Source organism: Pelmatolapia mariae, linkage group LG18, assembly GCF_036321145.2.
Source record: "Pelmatolapia mariae isolate MD_Pm_ZW linkage group LG18, Pm_UMD_F_2, whole genome shotgun sequence".
Taxonomy (NCBI): Eukaryota; Metazoa; Chordata; class Actinopteri; order Cichliformes; family Cichlidae; genus Pelmatolapia; species Pelmatolapia mariae.
This window is the reverse complement of record NC_086243.1, coordinates 5,133,437-5,154,612: the sequence shown is the minus strand read 5'-3', so window position 1 is coordinate 5,154,612 and position 21,176 is coordinate 5,133,437. Positions and strand designations below refer to the sequence as shown.

Here is a 21,176-nt window from a genome sequence, read left to right as displayed (position 1 = left end):
GTGGTTTTCTTGGCCACTCATAAGCTGATGACAGTGTTAGTTTTTAGTGTGTGAGCAGCCTTTCTTGGACACTCTTTCAAATAGAAAGGCCTAGAAATATAAAATGAAAATACATACATAGGAAAAGTGGAAGAGGAGTGAGGGAGGGATGGGAAAACAGCTTCTCAACACAGGCTTCATTGACTGCTTGGCTGGTTGGTGCAGCGTCTGCACATGTTCGGGAGTCTGAAAGTGTGTGTGTGAGGTATACCTATACCTGAAAACAGGTCCTCTCTGTTGACAGCTGTGCAGCCCACCCACCCAGCTAAAGGCTTTAGGGTTGGTTAAGAGGAGGCGTCAGTCAAACTTACTGGGGTCAAATATACAGCAACACAAACACACAAATTTAAAAGAACAAAAAAACAAATAAATTCCTTGTGAGTTGCACAATTTTGTGCTTGTAAAATGCCTCGAGATAAGTGTCCAAGAATGTTGTATGAACAGTTTCAAAAGATGACATGTCATTTTCCTTTAAAAAAGGTTACAGTCTGCAGTGCCTCGTAAATGAGTTCTTTTGTTGTTCTAACCCTGAGAACCAAAACCTCTTTCGCTCTAATTGGCAAAGTACTTGTACATTCAAGCACACAAAACCAAGAGCGCATGCAGACACACACTTCAGGCTTATGAACACACACACAAAGAGCAAAAGTGACACCAAATTCCAATTTTTTATCTACTACATTTTAGTAGTAGATAAAAGTGTTTTTGTGCGCACTATCACAGCTCCCATTAGCTCAGCTCAAGTGCTTCTTGATCACTATTCGTGCTGTGATTGTGTCATTTGGACGGCATTGCATTATTACACAATGTGGCAAAAGTTCAGTCAGTGGTTAATGTTGCTGTTACAGATCACAACACATTCACCTCATACCAATACGTAATGCTTGTGTCGCCAACTGCTGCTCATAGGAGATCTCCTGCTTGTTGGTGTTGTCTCTGATATTGTAGAACATTCACCTTACAAAAAACGTGCTTCTCTTCTCTAAACTCTAGCCAATTTACAGTTTTTGACCACAAGGTGGTGGCAGAGTGCTAGCATGTGTGAACAAAGCACAGTATGATTTTAATTGCAGCGTCTTAATGTGTGGTCAATATAGTGTTTCATTGATTTTATTGATTCTGAATATACTGATATTAGAAATCACATCATGTGCCCATGTGTCATAGTTATACTTGTACAGCTTGTTTATCTTAACACATTTATGTACATAAATCTATGTCACTGTTTTCTGATTATTAATCAAAAGCAGGACACATTTTAGTTTAAAATTGGCATCTTTTGTCATCTAAAGAAATTCTATAACTAAAACTGTTAAATATCAAAATATCCACACAGACACACGCCTCTGTGATTTTCCTTTGTCTTTCCAGGAGACACTTAAATGTTTGTTTGTTTTTTGCAAATAAATTCCTAGTTTCATCCATGGGATTGGCTGTGACAGTAAACCAATTAGCATTTATTGTTGTAGCAGTTGCTAGGTAGAGCAGGAAGTGAAAGAGAGGTGAAGGGTGAAGGGGTTACTCCTCCTGGAATCCAGGGGCCCTAAATGGGGTCAGCATGTATAGAAAAAAAGAGGGTCTGTAAATACTCATAAGAATGTGGAGCAGTTCACCACGTTCGCCTTCGCATATAAGAGCTCAGCTTTCTTTCTGTTACTTTTTGACACCATAAAGCCTGACTGGGGTCATTTTTGCAAAAAATCACTTCTTTTTTTTTCATTTACTGTTTGAATGTGGCCAAAAGGCTCCATTTGGCATCAGCTCATTGACTTCTATTTCTGATGCAGTTGCAACACTTACATTCTTATTACAACCACTAAGAGATAATAGTCTAATTTATAACAATTTCTGATAAATTTGCAGATTTGTACAAGTCCTATTTTACAAGCTAGAAAACCTTATTCAAATCTACAAACCAAGAGTTCAGGTGCTGGTTAATTTCAGGCTAGTTTAGGCATTTTTATTACATTGTTTATTACATAAAAGTCTCATTCACATGATGGAGCCCTACTCAGAAAACTGTCAGATTTAACACTCTCTGTGAAACTGGATTAAGGAAATAAGTGTTTAAAGTTCAAGTTTTTAGAGCATGTTCAGCAACACCTTGTGCCATTACACACAAGGTCTGGAATATTCAGGCCCCATCTTATCTTAATGAGTAACATAAGTAACATAGGGCTGGATCAGGTGACCCCGAAACCTCCCTTAGTTATGCTGCAATAGGTGTAGACTGCTGGGGAATCCCGTGTTCAGTCCCATCTTCAGTCACCTTTCTCACTCACTATGTGTTAATAGACTTCTCTGCACTGAATCACACTTGTTATTGATCTCTGGCTCTTCCACAGCATGTCTTTCATCCTGTCTTCCTTCTATCACTCCAAACGATCACAGCAGATGGCCCCGCCCCTCCCTGAGCCTGGTTCTGCAGGAGGTTTCTTCCTGTTAAAAGGGAGTTTTTCCTTCCCAATGTCGCCAAAGTGCTTGCTCATAGGAGATCATATGATTGTTGGGTTTTTCTCTGAATGCATTATTATAGGGTCTACCTTACAATACAAAGCGCCTTGAGGCGACTGTTGTTGTGATGTGGCGCTGTATAAATAAAGTTGAATTGCAGAACATGAAATCAGTGGGTTAGGTAGTTGGTTGGATTCTGCTAACAGGCTTAGCAGACTTAGCATAGACATGAGTTTATGTTAACATATAAGTGGAAAACAAGGAAACAGAAGAAAGAAGTTTATAATATTAATAAAAACAGGACATTCAACTATGAGTTCAAATGAAGTATTCTGCTCTTTGCTACACAATGCATTGAACAATACTGTAATTCTTAGGCGTTTCTTTTTTCCCCCTTGGGTGGCCTTTTTGCTGTGACCAGCCAGACATCCAACCAGTAGGAGAATAGCTAAGAAAAAATTGATTTGATTGACAGTTACTGGTTGTCATCTTTCATTTTAATTAGTTCAACTACATAACAAAGTCTATGATTGATGTAGCTATGGTAAAAGCTACTTGTTGATAGCCAGTGATACTTGGATAAAACACTGAATAACAGAATTAGGTTCTTGTTCAACTCTGTAAGTAAATCACAGAACACATGGCCGAGACTTGAGGTATTTTTTTTAGTTGAGTTTTGTTACGTTGTGCTGTAGTAACTGGTTGGCAAGTGGTTTCTTTATCCTCAATAAAAATGTGACTGAAATATACAGAATCAAATGTTTATTTAGTTCAAATAAATAATCACTTCCATTCTAAAAAAAAAAAAAAAAAAAGCAAACAGTACAAGTAAATTCAAACCTAAACAAACATCTCAATCCAGTCATTACCACCAATCCAGCCTTTGTCCTGGACCTCACCAAACATTTACAGAGACACAACACAAGAGAACAGGCATGCCTTTGTCATCAGCAACGTGGGGCCCCTGTCCTCGCTCTGTGATCAGTGAGCGGCAGCAGAGGGAAGTCCAAACTTTTTTATCGTGCAATTAAGAAACAATCATCATAATTTTGCGTCAGGAAGCTAATGAGCGCTTGCTATTAAAAGTAAAGCCATTTTCCTGTTTTTACCTAACAAGCTTTTAAGGAATGTTATGACTGGTCAACAGCACCATTCTCTGGCAATGGTAATGGAAATTTGTAGAGAGCTTTTCTAGTTCTAGACACATACATGAGAGCACAAGTCAAAAACTAAGAATGAGATATAACTGCAATCAAAAACATTAGTATTACATGAATAACTCATTGTTTTTGAATAAAAATTACACGTTCAATCTCTAAACCGCAGTCTTCTCACATGTTATCTAATGTCACATAATATGAATAGAGCAAATTTGATAATTTTCTTACTTTTTTATTCAATTTCTATGTTACAGTGTCTTCTATGTAGAAAGTGACCGAAAAACTATGTCCCAAAGGACACACTGAAGCAAAGCTTTCCCTCTGTGCTCTTAAAAGAAACCTCCCTTCTAATGCCTGTGCAATGTTTTCCCTCCTGATTCACTGTAGTTTCATTTAGTATGATGATCAACAAAATCGGGGCCAGCGTAGCACCAGATATGGCAGGGCTAAGTTGCAAGAGACTCTCTTTAAAATAGTGGTGAAATGTGAAATTTTGAAAAAATGAATTCTTAACCGAATAAAATAGTTATTAATGTTAGCCTGTTGGACTACTACTTGCATCCTAAACAGTATTAAAGCTTTCTTGGGATGTTCTCCCCCCTCTAAGAGCTGCTAGTGGTTTGGTCCACCCCAAAGCAGCACGGACAAAAATAGTTTCAAACTTGATAGCGATGGTGAGGACTTAGATAACCACTGATCATGCTCCAAGACAGAACAGGGAACTATTATGGCGTGTAAAGTAACTAAGTAAAAAGTTCTTCTTATGCCTGTATAGCTGTTGATATATCATAAAATATTTTTTTATATAATATATAATAATAGTAGGCTATCCCAAAATAGTGAAAAACAGAGACTGATTCAGCTGCAGCTCCAACTTATCTATTTATGTCAGTGAGAATGTAGAACAAGCTGAGCCTTAAAAGGCATCCCTCAAAGCTTTATTAGAGGTGTTTTTGTAGGTTTACACAAATATAAATCTGGCAACAACAATGCAATATTTCTGTGGGTGATATTTATGGAGTCTGTGGGGTCCAAATGCTTCGCCCCTGCTCTGGACTCTGACTACACCACCCAACTAATGACGAAACATGTTACGGTTACATCCACTAACAAATTTCAGCCTTCTAAATAGTTTTGTTTTGTAAAATGTCTCAATAATTAAAGAGAAAAACATTATTAATAACATTATGAACTTGACAGATAATTGAGGTTCACATTAGAAAAGCCTGCATGTAAGTCAGTCTTCATGGTGCACTTTCATGCTACTTTAGGAAGGCAAGTCTTCATAAGCAAATGATAAGAACGAAGTTTCTGAGTCCCTCTGAAAACAGTCTGGTTACTCCACTTGTCCATAGTATGATGTATCCTAACCTCAGTCTGATGCTGATGATGGAGACCTGAACACCTGAGTGCTTACACAGACATGCAGCACAGTATGTAATTATATTTCATTAAAGGCATGTCAAACACTTCATTACTGATACATGTACTTTTTTGTCACACACATGCGGCCATGGGGATGATATTTGTGTGTAGACCACATTGTTGTGCCCCACTCCCACTGTGTTTCTGCTTTATAACAGTCAGTGTGCGTCATGATTTTTAGACCACATGTGTGATCACAGAAATGGCAGTAGATGCACGAAAGGAGGTGGAGGATTGAGGCCATTTTAACGAACGCTCTAATCTTCTTGTCTGCAAGGCAACGGGAGAGAAAAATCAAGTCACGTCAGCTGTGGTGTAGAGTGCCCCCTCCAAAGTAGGGGGAGTCAATAATTACACAGAGAAAAAGGAGGGTGGGGGTGTGCAGAGAGGAGATGTCAGGGAGGTTGGAAACAGGGCAGGAGAGAGAGGTCATAACGAAGAGGAAAAGAGACAAGAGAGGCAGCAGGAGACAAACGGCTTGTTTTTTCAGTCTTTTTATTTTGTTTTGTTTCGTTTCGTCCCTCTGGATCACCTGGATTACTTCTACTCTCTGCAGAAAGTAACTTCTCATAATTGGACCCTCAGCATCTTCCTTGCCTATATGTTTGCATGTGTGCAATATCTGCACTTATACAGATCAGAGAGCATCCACCTGAGAGAGACGCAGGCAGATGATGGAACCTGCACACCTCTCCCTTGCACTCTCCTTCCTCGTCTTCTCTCCTGTGAGTGGCCAGTGGTGGAGTTTGTTCTGGGGAAATCCTAAAACCACCACCATTCCTCCTTCAGTTACCTCTCCAACCGTGACTTACCCAAGATTTTCTGACACCCCGGGCACAACACCAGTGTGGTCAGTAAAAGTGGACGAGGTGCTGGTGAATGCTGTGGAGGGTGTTCACACAGAAGGGTCTGTTTTGACACCCACTCAGCCCAGCTCAGCAGTGTCACCATCTGGTTTCACTACTGCAGATCACTGGACATTTCCTACAGGGAAGACTGCAGGTGGAGACAGTAAAAGTGGGTCTTCGGACAAACCCCTGAAACACTGGAGAAATGGTGAGTTTAACGGGTGTTCTAACTTCTGGGAGGCTCCATTGTGCTCCATACATTTGGGACTAGCCATTAGAGAAATCCGAATTGGTTAGTGGTTAGACTAAAGATCCAGAGCTGCTTGGCTTGTGACTTTTTAAGAAAAGTTCTCTTAAGTTGTCTTAGTTGTCTTGTGAATGAGCAGTTGCTCATTCACAAACTGGCAGGTTGGTGCTTTGATCCCCAGCTCCTCTGATCTTCAGTATACTTGGGGGAGGATATTGAACTTGTAATTGCCCCAGATGTATCTATTGGTGGGTGTGTGATTGATAAACTACACAAAATTAAACACAGAAAGACTGTGAAAAATGTTTCAGTGTTACTTGTGCTGTAGCATTAACAGTGGTCAGTAAATGCTACATGTGGCAATATTTCATAAAAAAGCAAAGATCTCATTTATCATCTCTTAGACTGGAAACAAATTGAAACTGTTACATGATATATCCTTGTAAAGGCTGGTTTATTTGTAAAACAGAAATTAAAATGTCTAAGTTATGCTGTGACAGTCATTAGCTTTGGTTTGGTTTTTGCTAACAATGAAGTGTGTAATAGACGGGATTTAACCAATGAGGAACTCAGTACTCCTGAGAAAGCTGGGTGATCAATATATCCTCCAGCTAACTGTTCATAAAATTTGTACTGTTATATATTACTACATACGTGACTAGTATCTAATAACAACAGCACCAGGTAACCATTTTCTGCTTCTGAGTGACTGCAGTTATATTTCAAAGCATCAAGCGGGTAATTATGCATAAATGTGACAGGATTACACCTGTTCACACCTCAGATTCTCTTTATTTGTTTAGTGGGTCATGTTGATGGTTCAGTGGTTGCACAGGCTTACACAGTCTTTCTATCCTGTCTTAGTGTATCTCATAAAGGAGAACAGAATCCCTGGTTATTGTGTGCTGACCAGTATGTGATCTAGTCCTAGTCTATAGTCTGAGACGTCTGGAAAGAGTGGGCCAAGCCACAGGAAGCTTTTGTGTGGCATGCGAAGGCTGAGGTGGGTTTAAAAGGTTATGCATGGTTAATATTGGTTTTTATAAGTCTGCAAGCTGATTAGGCATTCATGTGGCCAAGATGATGAGGATTAGGTTTGAGAAGCAGGAATAAAAAAAATAATATATAACCATGATTAAGTTTTGAAGTTCACAATAATAATAATAATAATAATAATAATAATAATAATAATAATAATAATAATAATAATAATAATGATTATCTAAATGATAATGATTGTCTAAAATGCTAGCTGAGACCTGAGAGGCTCAATCATCGGCCTGCGTATTAGGTGAATTAATCCGTTTATTAATGATGACACTTTGATGAAAATATTAAATTAGTGAAATGAGGAGTAGTAATATAAGCCACAGAAAAACAATAAAACGCATAAATCTAATTTTAAGAATCATAAGTCTGAATGTATTGTTCTAACTTATAAACCAGAACCACCATGGGCGAGGATCATTCTGACCGTGTCCTGTTAAATAGTTAAATACTTAATTTACATTTACAAATTTGTTTGATAATAACTCAGATTTAACAAGATATATAAAAAAAGAAGGTATAAAAACACACTGAAACAGATTGAAGAGCTTGTTTTCAATTTAAGCTCACAGCTGGCTCCAGTAAAACAAGAAACATAATAAATGAACTATTGTAAAAGTACAACAGTAAATGTTTATCACACGTCCACAAGTACCTCTGCTTCACAGGACCTGCAGCTTCAGTCTCATTCACCATCCACACTGCTCCACCTCAGTCTGCAGTCAAAATGAGCCTCTTGCTGGTTCTAGTGTTAATCAGTTTCATGTGATTAACACAGGATTTGTTCATGGGCACTCTGGGAGTTATTGTTACACAGGTATATACTCACGTTCATGTGTGAGCCTGTCGTGAAAATTAGGCATATTACTATAAAAATGAACACGCATATTTTAAGATTTTACAAATAAGTAGGCCTAGTACAACACCTTTAAAACCAAACTGTAATAAAGTGTTGGTCTTCCACATCACTGCAATCAGCATTTTTAACTTTCTCTCTTACAGTTCACATAAAACTGCATTATCCTGATGTCTCCTGGTACAGGCTGATAAACGGCATTAACTGAAATACTTTATACAACTTTTAGCAAATGGGTTACTATTTATACATGCAGCAGACATACAGGAACAAATGTAATGGCCAGTTTTTGTCGGTCCGACATTTTTTTAAATTTAGATGTTTGTTTGTTTTTCACTAGCTGGTTAAAGCTCTGATTCACATGAGATTTTCCTCCTGCTAAAGTTTTATGCTGAGGTTAAAATAACAAAACTGTATTTATTTGTTTCTTATGCAAAACTCAGATGTCCAGTGACCATTGCTCAATTACAGCCATTGCTAAACTGAAACTGAATGACTCTCCATCACCTGCCTGTGAGTTTTATTTCAGTTATCAGTTTTAATCCATCATAATTCTGTTTGTTTGTAGAAGGGGATTCTGTTTTTATGCTATAAACAGTATTTTGTCCTGGTGTAGAGACCATGAGTAAATCTGGTCTTAAGAGGGCCCCGATCATGAAAATACTAATTAGAATCAATTCTATACCTTACAATATAGGAAATTAAGTCATTATATTAACTGTTGATATAGCACCTTATTGTGAAGAAACTGACTGTGTGTAATGGACAGAGAAGTAGCTTTACACATGGACAGCACTAATCACTTGGAACCGCTCGGCCTGTCAAGCAAGTACATTTTAATTTGCAGCGCTATACCATCATGATAACCTGCTGAAGTTCATCAAAACTGGTGCAGAGGTAAAATTAAATTGCAAAATAGACAAGATGGCTATAGCGACTATGACATTACCCATTGGTTTAGGAGTCTGCTTTAGAAGTCTGAGTATCTGCGTCTTTGCTGTCACCACTGAAAAGCCTTAACTGACCTGTGAAGCTTAGTTAGCAAGCTGTATTCATAAACTATACAGACACAAACCCAAGAACCTGCTGCCATTTTCATTCACCAACACTAAAACCTTTTGGACTGGCTGTACCACACAGCAGGCTGTTTTATCTTTCAGATTCCAGTCCATAAAACGCGTAAGGCAATAAAAGTAGCCACGCATCTTATCTGCCCAGTATTGAAATTGATTCATTTTGTCTTTTTTGAGTGACTTTTTTATAGTTGTTATGAAGTGGGAAGCCACCCATGGAGACCAAAATAGTTTTTTGAACTAGTCTGCAAATATGTATTTTAACAATGAAGACTGGCTCTAAGTAGCCATTACTGCATTATTTTTGCTACACCCCAGATGTCGTCACTGGGACGTCTAGTTGTAACTTCAGTTCTCCCATAGCAGGATACTAATGATTGCACATCTGGACTGGAGGTGTGTGGGCTTGGGTGTGTGTATTTGTTTGCAGGAAGAAAAGTGTAAATGTGCAGGGGTGAGTGGTGCACTGAGTGATGCATACACACAGTGGCACACATACTAAACCCTCTAATCAGGTATGTTTCCCGTTGGCCAGGCTGATGAATTAGAGACCCCTAAATGTTAATCTGTCTGATCTGGTGTTTGTGTGCGTTCACATGGGTGACCTGTATGTTTGATCTTAAGCTTATACAGATCTTTATACACGTGCATGTAAGTGACAAAGATTTAGATAACGGGGACGAGCACGCCTGGAATGCTGAGGTGAGTGTCGCCACGGGAGACAGGCTTCACAGTGAGAGGAATCAAGGGAATGTGAAACCGTCTCTTCACATATGCACTAAGTACTCTAATTGCCGGTTATTCTGTTTCTGAGGATTATGTCCATACGAGGCAGAGCAGTGAGCCGTGGTGGGCAGAGTCTGGATCAAATCAAGTCAAATTAACACCGTGTTAGGATCACAAGTACCTCTCCTCCTCATTTTAAGTGGCGAATTAACCAGCAACACACAGGGCAGACAAATGGGATGAAGATGGAGGTTGAGACATTAAAACAAGATAACTGCAATTTGGATCAGATTTATCTGCACTTAAGGCTAAATATTGCAGTGTGTGTTCAGAACACTTGCCTTTAAATATAATATACTACACATTTAGGATTTTTAGTGTCTCTGGGAAGGATTTGAAAGAATAAAACTTGAATGAAAAATGCAGCAGTGCGTTTTGTATTGTTGTCTTGTTTTCTATCTCTCTCACTCTCCACATACAGTGTTTATTAATATACTATTCCTGTTTGTCTCTGTCAGAGCAAGGCTCAGGAAGTTATCTGAACCTAACGGACTTAATTGGCTTCCCCCTCCCTCCCTCTGTGTCCTTCACTGCTGGCTTTGAGGGTCATCCAGCCTACAAATTTGGGTCTCAAGCCAATGTCGGCCGACTCACCAAAACCTTTGTGCCGGGATCGTTCTACCGGGACTTTGCTATCATCGTCACGGTAAGGCTATGGAGTTCAACCCTATAATCTTTTAACCTCCTTGATTGTCAACATGCTTAGTTGTCATAACTAAAGATATGAAGGTTTATGAGGGTAAATGCCTTCTTGTGTCATCACCGTGTGAAATGTCGACATTAAAGCAAGACTCATATGTTTGTCCCTGTTTAAAAACTGTAAATAAAGAAAAATATCTCTTTAATGCTTTCATATACTCACTTATGACTGAATTTCGTGTGAAAAGGATGTGGAAGCAAAAGCTTAAAGTCTTTTTTTTCCTCATACCATCGTATTATTCCAGGTGCGCCCAGCTAGCCAGAGAGGAGGCATGCTCTTTGCCATCACAGATGCCCAACGGAAGGTGGTGAAGCTGGGTTTGGCCCTCACTCCAGTTCGCGAGGGCCTCCAGAGCATCTTACTGTACTACACTGACCAGGAGCAGGCCTCCCACAGCCACAAAGCGGCTGCCTTTAGCGTCCCGGATATGACTGACCAGTGGACACGATTCACGGTGAGCTTCATCCAGGTTAACGACAAAAGATAAAAAGACTCTTCCATTTAGATGAGTGGTTTAACTTTGTCTGTTAAACAATCCAAAGACATCCAAGTCATTGTGGACTGATCCTGGTCACGTCTGTTGTCTCTGCCTGTCAGGTGGTGGTGGAGCATAATGAGGTCCGTCTCTACTTGGACTGTGGAGAGGCCGAGAGTAAGGACTTCCATCGTGGGCCAGAGAAACTCACCTTTTCACACAATTCAGGCATTTTTGTAGCTAACGCAGGAAGCACGGGGCTTGACAAGTTTGTGGTAAGTGAAAGAAAAAGTTTAATATTAATGTGGTAACCGAAAATAAGAGAAAGAACGAGAGAAAGCACTATATATTTTCTTCTTTTTTCACATTTAACTAGCCAGTACTCAAAAAATCTGTCTCTAAATAAAGACCCCATATCGATTTTGATGGTAAGAAAGGGAAGCAAAAACTTCCACTGCTCAAACAAAAAATGTTTGAAAAATTTGCCTGATTTGAGATGGAATGACCTATAATTGTAAATTTATTGTTGTAATTTTATGCAGTTTTTCATTGATTTGGTTGAACCGTTTGCTCACACACTCTTTTATAGAGTGAACTGTTCTTGTCTCTCTTTTGGAGACTTTTCTTAATCATAACGTCAAGATGTTTGGCCAGTTTTTTATTTATTTAGGACAGTTTCCACATCCTAATGCAAAATGAATACATGTTTTTCAAAAAGTATCATTTCTCAGTATGTTTTTAAATTAATTTTACTAATTTAACTGAGTAATTTTATTTAAAATACAGTGACTAGCTTTTCGAGTCTAATCTAACATGGACTGGATAAGAATACAGCCAGGGCTACAGATCAGACACAGAGAGGAAGTGAGAGGGGAGGATACATGGGGGAGTAAATCAATTGCAGATGAGGAAGTTGAAGATATCAACATGGCTTGGTTGTGGTGTGATCAAAGGCAGACCGTGGAGTGCTGCATCGTGATAGGGCACAAATGTAAACTTGATGTAATTTTCCATTCAGGAAAAAACCAAAACAAAAATGTTTGTGTGCTTGTCATTAAAACAAATGTCTGTGCAATGTCAACTCAGACGTTTCCAGAATGAATACATGACGTTCTTTGGCCAAAAGGAATGAAAATATATTACAAAAGCCACTTTGACACCCAGAATCACTTCTTTTCCATCTCAACTATCTCCACAAAAAAAGAAAAGGAAAAAAAATAAAAGAAATACGAGCTGGGAGCAAATTGCTGTTGCTGTTGTGAGACACCCTTGTCACCTCATTCTGCTTTGTTCAGTGTAGGTTGACTTTCTGAACGGGTTATCTGAAGCATGATGGCAAAATATGTGCATGCTCAGCAGCAGTACGTGCACTCGTGCCCATCCGGGCCACTGAGTGTGTATGTGTATGTGTATGCGTATGCGTGCATGTGTGTGTGAGTGAGTGTGTGTGTGTGTGTGTGTGTGTGTGTGTGTGTGTGTGTGTGTGTGTGCGTGTGTGTGTGTGTGTGTGTGTGTGTGTGCCTATTGCCTCACATTTTACTGTGATACAGTGTGTTTGGTATCACTGTCAGACTTTCTAAGAGAGATCCACAGTCCTGAATAGAAGTGCTGTGACAGAAGAATAACTTCAAAGTAGAAAAAAAGCTTCTTCTTTTTTTTAAATATTCCAAACACTGATCACTGAAATTTAAGTTACTTTTTTTTAATGCTTCAAAATAACTTCCCAATTATATTTCGGAGGTATTTCAAGATGGCTGCTGAGTGGCAAGACTTGCTTCTAGAAGAGTTTTTCCTCTGTCTATTCTAATTACAGCAACTGCATGTAAATATGTCCCCACCTTTTAGACTGAGGATAGTCCATAAAACATTTTAATGGGGAATAAAGGTGTTTAAACAGATAGCTCTGGATGATTCACAGTTCAGAATAATCTCCGCTGATTTCTGCACAGTCCATCATTTCCTCCACTGTTTGAAACGAGCAACATTCCCTTTTAGCTAACTTTCCTCTCACTGGCTCTTTCATACAAAGAACATAATTTATTGCCAGGTGGGCGGAGCTTTTATGCCCACAATCAGAGCTCTGTGTTTGAAATGACCATATGAGGAATATGCATTCTCAGTGAGACTGTAAAGTAGAAAAAATCGGACTGCTTTCGGACACACGTGGATTACATCACTATTGAAACATAAAAAAATACTGCTTCATGAGTAAAGTATTTGTTTACATAATACCTGATAAATGATATAATAATAATTAGCATTAACAGCACACTACACTTTAAAGAATTCAAAGAGAGTAGGAATGCAAGCGTTATGCAGTGTTGTGCATAATGTACATATGTTGTGTACAGACACAAAATTACAAAAGAATATCATTTCCAAATAGTTATGGACCTAACTGCATGTACAATGTAATCAGATGACAGTTATTATGTTGCCAACAAATCACACAAAGAAGTCTGTAGACCAGTAACTAGATGGACACTTGGAGTGCCTGCATCACAATTTTAAAGAAAGTGATCCAGTTCACACCAAAATGTGATGTGTTATCTCTTTGCCCTCATCTCAACTAAGATTCATCAATCTTAAGGCATAAGCCAGTGATTCCATGACCCATTTTTAATTAAATTATTAGTCTGTCTCTTAAATGTAGCTTGAGTTACCACCTATGATGAATTATGAGAACACAGAGAAATGAGACTGAAAACATATCTAATGTTTGGTGGAGGAACTCTAATATGACTGGAGGAGTGCACACCTCCACAAAGGATCACTGCTTTGTTGTTTCATTTGTGTTATTATTTGGTCTTACCAGACTGATACTGAGGACACAACGGAAGAACTAATTCTAGCACTGCTCAGACAGACAGAAGCCCAACAGTCACAGCAGTCACTGAACTCCCGTCAGTCCCTACAGCCAGCACAAGCCTTCCTCTCCATGTAGTGACATGTTTCACATTTCCTTTGTTTTTTCCTCTGCAGGGTTCGATTCAGCAGCTGGTCATAAAAGATGATCCAAGAGTGGCTGAGGAGCAGTGTGAAGACGATGATCCTTATGTGAGACACTCCGTAACTTGTTGCTGAAATGCAAACCTTTCTAACACAAAGCCACAGTCTGCCTAGCGATATTTTAAAATGTTGTAAAAACTTACATGTCAATCCACAGCTCCCCCTTGTGGTTAAAATTACTGGTTGTAAGGATTTGTGCTAAAAGGGTTTTTTTTCACCAATGAATGTATAATATGACGTTTGATAAAGGCCTCGGGGTACGCCAGTGGAGACGAGGCTTTGGATGACAGAGAGACAGAGAAAGACCCGAGGAAGACCACACAGGTGAGAACGCCTGGTTCAGCACGGGTTGGTTGGTGATGGCAGGATGGATTACTTTAGTCTTCTCTGTCCATCAGTATGTGTGTGTGTGTGTGTGTGTGTGTGTGTGTGTGTGTGTGTGTGTGTGTGTGTGTGTGTGTGTGTGTGTGTGTGTGTGTGTGTGTGTGTGTGTACATGTTTAGACATCTTTGTGAGGAAAGAAAATTGGCATGCTACGATACTTGTGGGGACCAACAGTCACTGATGGGGACAAAATGCCCATCCCCACGGGTTTGAAGGCATTTCTGAGGCTCAAAATGTGATTTTAGTGTCAGGGTTACAATTAGGTTATGGTTAGGTTTAGGGTAAGGGTTAGGGTTAGGCATTCATTTTTAATGGTTAGGGTTGGGGTAAGCGGATAGGGAAAGCATTATGTCAATGAGATGCCCTCACTAAGTGCACGCGCGCGTGTGTGTGTGTGTGTGTGTGTGTACGTGTGTGTGTGTGTGTGTGTGTGTACGTGTGTGTGTGTGTGTGTGTGTGTGTGTGTGTGTGTGTGTATGTGTGTACGTGTGTGTGTGTGTGTGTGTGTGTGTCCACTTGTTATGTCTGGAGCTTAAAACTAAAACTACACTCCATGTCTATTTGCATATGTAAGAGTTCAACCCTATGCGTTTGTTTGGGTACTGTCTTTCATCCTCCCACAACCTAAAAGTCAGTTTGACCCCAAACATCTCTGAATTAAAACTGACTTTGATGCTTCAAAGAAAACTGGCCTTAATAACCTGTTACTACAGAGTGGTGGAGGCATGGTAGACCCTTTTAGTCGGATCTGGAGACCTCTATCAGCAGCAGAGTAGAAAAAGAGCATAACACGATGTTGGTCTTTTATTGTGTTGATGTTTAGTAATGCTCTTGTTTTGAAAAAAAAATTCATCAGAAGTATACTAAATGAAAAATCAAAGTGCTTTCTATTAATAGTCTCATTCATCCAATTCAACCCCATTCACCATCCCTAAATACAATCATACACTTCTTTCATCTATACCAAAGCCCTTTATCTAACTTTCACACGCATTCACACTTTTGCCTGAGGACACTTCAACACATGCACAGGAGGAACCAGAGGAAGGAGGACCTTCTAAGCTAATGTGGAAGAGCAGGTTGTCACACTTACAATGGTGGGACAAAGACATGGTGTACACAGGAGGCACATGAAAAAGGAAGATACTGTGCACACACGAGACAGAATCACAGCCATTTTTGTCTCTTGCAAGGAGGAGGGTGTTCCCGTTAGTGCTCCGCCCACTGATGCTCCAGAGGAGTTTGAGGACTTTTCTCCTCACATGGGTCCAACAGAAGTCCGAGGGGACCTGATGACAGGTCTGTAGTACAAAGTTTTGTTCCTGTTTATTCTATGAAAGCTTCAGTATTTGAATTATGAACTAAACCTTTATTATATTTACTTTTCTAAATGTCCTCTCTCTGTGATAATGTAAGCATACACTGTCTGAAGTAAAACTGATACACGTCATATGCTGTTTGCAGGGCTACACCGAACAGAGGAAGCGGGAGAGCAGCCACAGGGTGTAAGTTGGAGCGTGGGCTTTCTTGCCTAGTTGTCTTATTTTGAAGACAGTGTTGGTCAGAAGATAACAATGTAGCTCCAGTGTTTCAGTTTATTTTCCCTACAGACACAATAACTTAAAGACTTCTTGATTTCAATTTTAAAGGGTGATGTCAGGTTAAAAGGAGAGCGCGGTGATCCTGGCCCGCCTGGCCCACCTGGTCCACCAGGTCCTCCCAGTGTATTCAGAGAGACTAACCTTGGAACATCTGGCCCACAGGGACCACCAGGATCTCCTGGGCTGCCAGGGAAAGATGGACACAAGGTTTGTGTGTCAAAAAGAGGGTTTGTGTGTTTTTGTTTCACCATCTTTCGAAGAACATCTGAGATTTTTTAAGTGAACTTTAAACTCACGAAGTAATAAGTCTTCTTGCACCACTGACTTTCATGCTTCCTCGTGCTTCTGCTTTCAGGGAAGCAAAGGTGATAAAGGAGATCCAGTAAGTTAAACAGCACTATGTCTGCTTATTTTTTTTCTGTTTCAGTTGCTACACTCACTAATTGTATTTTCATCGTCAGGGCCAAAAAGGGTCTCAAGGATTTCCAGGCTTGAACGGAGAAGTTGGAGCTAAAGGAGAGAAGGTCCAGCTAATGCATCCATGTTGCATTTAATTAACTGTTACTCTTTATTCCAAATGTAGTTTTATTTTATGATACCAAATGAAAAGAAAAAGTTCTGTCTTTTTCTTCTGTACTTTACTCCTCCCTGCCTCCTTACAGGGAGACCCGGGAGTTGGTTTACCAGGCCCCCCTGGCCTTCCTGGACCCCCTGGACCCCCCAGATCACGCAGTGTACCTGTGCGTAACAGTTTATGGTTTCGCTACTTCCTCCCAATGTGTGTCTGCTCAGATAATCTGTATTGTCTTGCATTTTAGCAATGATATCAAATGTAGGCAGCATAAATGAGACATGAATACAAAGAAAAACATCTTGATGAATGTGTTTTAGTATGGACCAGATGCCCTGGGTTCTGGGTTTGAAGACCTGGACAGCGATGCAGAACTCATCCAGGTAAGAGAAAGGACTAGTTAACAGATGCAAGAGACTGACAGTCAATTATGGCAGTGAAAAAAAAATCTAGCATCTCCTTCCATTAGGGTCCTCCCGGTCCACCGGGCCCTCCAGGACCTCCTGGTCCCCCTGGACCCCACCTGTCCTCATCTGCCACCACTGAAGGACTTTCTCCTGGGCATGCTGGACCACCTGGTTCACCTGGCAGTGATGGCCTTCCAGGCAAACAAGGAGTACCAGTAAGTTAACCTTCAATTTAAGTGAAAAATAGATGATTTGTTTTAAATACAAAAATCTATGTAATATACACCGATGGGATTCTGCAGACTTATGCAACTGTCCAAACCTGCATGGTCCTGTGTGGAAAAAGTAATGCAGTGAAGACGTGTTGTCTGTAGTGACACATCACACTTCTCCATCTAACAAACCAATGGACAAATCCAGGTTTGGCAGTTGCAAGGATGGCGGTACTTGTCTGGGGCTGCTTTGATTTCCTGGACGACTTGCTGTGAGTTGATGAACCATGAATTCTGCTCTGCACCAGAAAATCCTGAAGGAGAAATTTCTGGCCATCAGTTTATTCCCTGAAGCTCAAGCTCACTTAGGTTATGCAGCAGGTCAGTTAACCAGAACACACCAGCAAGTCCACCTCTGAATTGCTCCAGAAAAAAAAGTTTCTGGAGTGGCCTAGTCAAAGTCCAAAGTTAAATGTGATTGAGATGCTTTGGCATGACCTCACACTCGGAAATCCTCCAGTGTGGATGAATTAAAATAATTCTACAAAGAAGGGTGTGCCAAAGAAAGAAATGCTCTATGGCAGTAACTGCAAACACTTGATTGCAGTTCTTGCTGCCAAGAGTGGCACAACCAGTTGTTAGGTTTAGGGGGAAATTACTTTAACACACAGGACCTGGAAGACTTGGATAGCTGTTTACATTTAGTAAAGAAAGTAATTTAAAGCTGCATTTTGTATTTACTTAGGTTATCTTTGTCTAATTTTAAAATTTGTCTGATGATCTGAAGAATTTAAGAGTGACAAATATACAAAAAATTAAGAAATCAGAACTATAGATGCTGTATAGACACTGGACAGACACCTCTGTTAGTATAACAGTGCTACATCATGATACATTATTGACTTTTTTCTTCTTTTCCACCTTCCAGTCTTTGCTCTGATTTTATGTAGTGCATTTCTCAAACAATTAGATTCCACCTTTGTTTTATTTCTTAAATATTGTCATATTGTAGTGATTTGCATTTCTGTGTTTATATAAGCCAATGACCCATGTATACCAGCCGTTCTTTAACTGTCTCTCTCCATTTCATTGTCCTTTATCTCCATAACCAATCTTTATTCGTACCTTTATTGTTCCTCCTTCTTATTCCTACCTGGAATCTCTCCTATTTGTTTCAGATGGTTGAGGATTGGTTTAGTGGTTCTGGGCCTGACGGTTCAGGTTTGAGCTCAGAGTTCTCCGCTGTCCTCACCTCAGACTTCGACTCTAGTTTTGGTTCTGATTCTGACTTTGAGTCAGCATGGGGTTCAGGCGAGGTATACTGCCCAGTTTGCCTGGAAAACCAGCAAACAAAGAAAGGCAGAATTTCAGTCAGAGCTAGAGCATTGAGGTAGACAACATTCAGCTTTCACCGTGATAAAACGGTGTCAAAGCAATAAAGATGAACCTTAGCTAACTACCCTAATGCTCAGGCACAAATGACTGCACATTATCTCTAACTACGTTATCTTAACTGCTGGCTTGCTTGTGCCAAAGCTGAAGGTGATAATCGCTGTGCCATAAAACCCAAAGTGGTTCTTTTACTTTCAGTTCCAAAATTGTCATTGCCAAGGAAAAAAAATCAGCATGACATTTTACTCTATATGATGACAAGCAACTGAACTGAAAGGATCTGGCCACACTCTTATTGCTTATAACCTCATGCTTCTCTCAATGCACATGGTAAAGGAACTGCTCTGCCTTTTGCACCAGTCACATTAATTTTCCCTTTTTTGTATTTTTTTTTACTTCTGTTGGCTGATTTTACTCAGGGATATCAGGGATATATAAACTACTGTATATATATATCCCTGCGTCTGCTACTAAAGTTACAAATGGGCACTTTCTACATGGACCAAACAGTTGGTTAAGTAAAGATTTGTATGTGACAGTGCCACCAAGGTCACATGACAAAAAGCTCTCAATATTATCAGTTAAACAAAATATCCTGGACTAGATTAATGTGCTGGATTGATGAACAAACAGAAATACATATTATAGCTTTAGTAGTAACCAGTCTTCTCTTGGATCAGCTGTAAATACTCTATTGGCAGTGAGTGTTTTACCAATGAAGTCTGAGGTTTTATGGGTTCCATCAGTAGATTGGCACAGAAACACTGCTCTGAGTGGTGCTGCTTGATTAAAGGAATATACTGAATGTATCATCACTTCAGCTTGCTGTTAGGTGATGAAAAAAGAGACGATAAAATCATCCTCGCCTGTATGGTTGATGACATCGATCCTTCACGCTACAGCACATTTAGCTAAATGGCAAACAGTCACAAATACCTTGATCTTTGGCATAAGAGCCAAAATTTGAAAATTGTTCAATTTATTTGTATGTTGCTGCTTTGAATTGTTTGTGCCAGTTGGACAAATAAGAGGCAATGATATAAACAGCCATTTACCATTGTCTGCATTAAAGCACAACGTTTTGTATTGAGGTTAAAATCATCATTTAGTGCAGAGCAATGTTGGCATGGATGATATTATCATTTAAGGAAGCTGAATAATCGAACAGCTTCCAAACATTCATCTATTCCTTTAAGGTGACGAGGGTCACAGTTGCACTCTGGATTGTTCCTGTTGGAACAGCCAAAGTGTCAACACACAGCTACAGTATGCTCCCATACTAGCATACCTATGACCTACCACAGCTTTATTTCTCTACACTCTGCATGTGTCTTTCTATATTTCCAGGGTCCAGCAGGAAAAGATGGTCCTCCAGGTTCACCTGGGGCTGCAGGCGAGAAGGTATGAACACCAAGAGCTAAAAAAAAAAGAAAGACATCTAACCTTATTGCCAAACTTCTGCACATTTTTAGTATAGACAGTCTTTATTAGTAATGATAGGTAACTAAAGTATATTAACTCCTTTACTTCCTTTAGGGTGAGCAAGGCCTACCTGGGCCTCCTGGGCCAAAGGTAATTTATACTACTCAAAACAGAGTCATACCCGTAAATGGCATCCTGTTCACATTATTTGGTAGCCCACAAATAAATACATTTCTTGTTCTTGTTGTTACTAATGAAAGTCTCCTGTTTGTCTGAGAAGGGTGAAAGTGGGTCAATGGGTGTCCAAGGAATTCCAGGGCCTCAAGGGCCTATTGGTCCAGAAGGAAAGAGAGGCCTTCCAGGCCCACCAGGACCTCCTGGCCCACCAGGGCCTCCAGGAACCAAATTCTTTGCAGAGGTGACCCAACCCAGTTTATTAATCACCTGTCCTCCACATATCACTGCTACTATATAGCCTCATATTGATTAACGTGAGGAAAATGAGAATTGCAGTAGAAAACATTAAAAAAGGTCATGTCTTTTTCATCACATTGAAGCTCAATAACTATAGACCGTGGCTTCGTTTTCAGGATATGGAGGGATCTGGCATGACTGATCAGATTACTGGAGCTGGAGTCAGAGGCCCACAGGTCAGTGTGAGGGAATATATGAGTTTATGTACAGTATATCTATTGATTCATATAAAGTAGCGTATCCTTTTTGTTCTTTTAAGGGTCCACCTGGCCCTCCAGGACCACAGGTAATCTGTTTATGAATTTTCAACAAATTTACAGATAGCTGCAATTACATGTTTAACAACTAATACTCGACGTCTGGTTACTCTTTGAGTAGGGTGCTCTTGTTGAAGATACTTGTTTGTGTTTTCTGTAGGGTAAGGATGGAGCACCAGGAGCTCCAGGGCTCTCTGTCAAGGTAAATTCATTTTGGAATGACACAACTTATATGTTTCTGATATGCAATATCAATTATCATTCACTTATTGTTTATATTTAGTGGCCAACAGGTTGTGTATTTTATGACCTATTTGAGAACTATTGAGCTAAAGTG

At 39.8% G+C, this 21,176-nt stretch overlaps 1 protein-coding gene across 4 annotated transcripts in view; it reads left to right on the top strand.

The window, feature by feature from the left end:
* The window catches only part of col15a1b (collagen, type XV, alpha 1b), a 57,419-nt gene that overhangs the window by 15,675 nt on the left and 20,568 nt on the right, over positions 1-21,176 (top strand). The window contains exons 1-20 of one of the 4 annotated variants that reach the window (XM_063460969.1): positions 5,484-6,134; positions 10,394-10,581; positions 10,880-11,089; positions 11,233-11,385; positions 14,093-14,167; positions 14,369-14,443; positions 15,700-15,802; positions 15,968-16,008; positions 16,153-16,311; positions 16,460-16,486; positions 16,566-16,628; positions 16,767-16,844; positions 16,996-17,058; positions 17,145-17,297; positions 20,034-20,087; positions 20,223-20,258; positions 20,389-20,526; positions 20,699-20,758; positions 20,842-20,868; positions 21,000-21,041. In XM_063460969.1, coding sequence (XP_063317039.1) covers positions 5,750-6,134; positions 10,394-10,581; positions 10,880-11,089; positions 11,233-11,385; positions 14,093-14,167; positions 14,369-14,443; positions 15,700-15,802; positions 15,968-16,008; positions 16,153-16,311; positions 16,460-16,486; positions 16,566-16,628; positions 16,767-16,844; positions 16,996-17,058; positions 17,145-17,297; positions 20,034-20,087; positions 20,223-20,258; positions 20,389-20,526; positions 20,699-20,758; positions 20,842-20,868; positions 21,000-21,041 — 2,130 coding nt within the window. In that variant the 5' untranslated portion in view covers positions 5,484-5,749. Of the gene's footprint in view, positions 1-5,483; positions 6,135-10,393; positions 10,582-10,879; positions 11,090-11,232; positions 11,386-14,092; positions 14,168-14,368; positions 14,444-15,696; positions 15,803-15,967; positions 16,009-16,152; positions 16,312-16,459; positions 16,487-16,565; positions 16,629-16,766; positions 16,845-16,995; positions 17,059-17,144; positions 17,298-20,033; positions 20,088-20,222; positions 20,259-20,388; positions 20,527-20,698; positions 20,759-20,841; positions 20,869-20,999; positions 21,042-21,176 lie in introns of those variants that run through there. The other 3 variants (XM_063460970.1, XM_063460968.1, XM_063460971.1) reach the window with 3 other exon arrangements.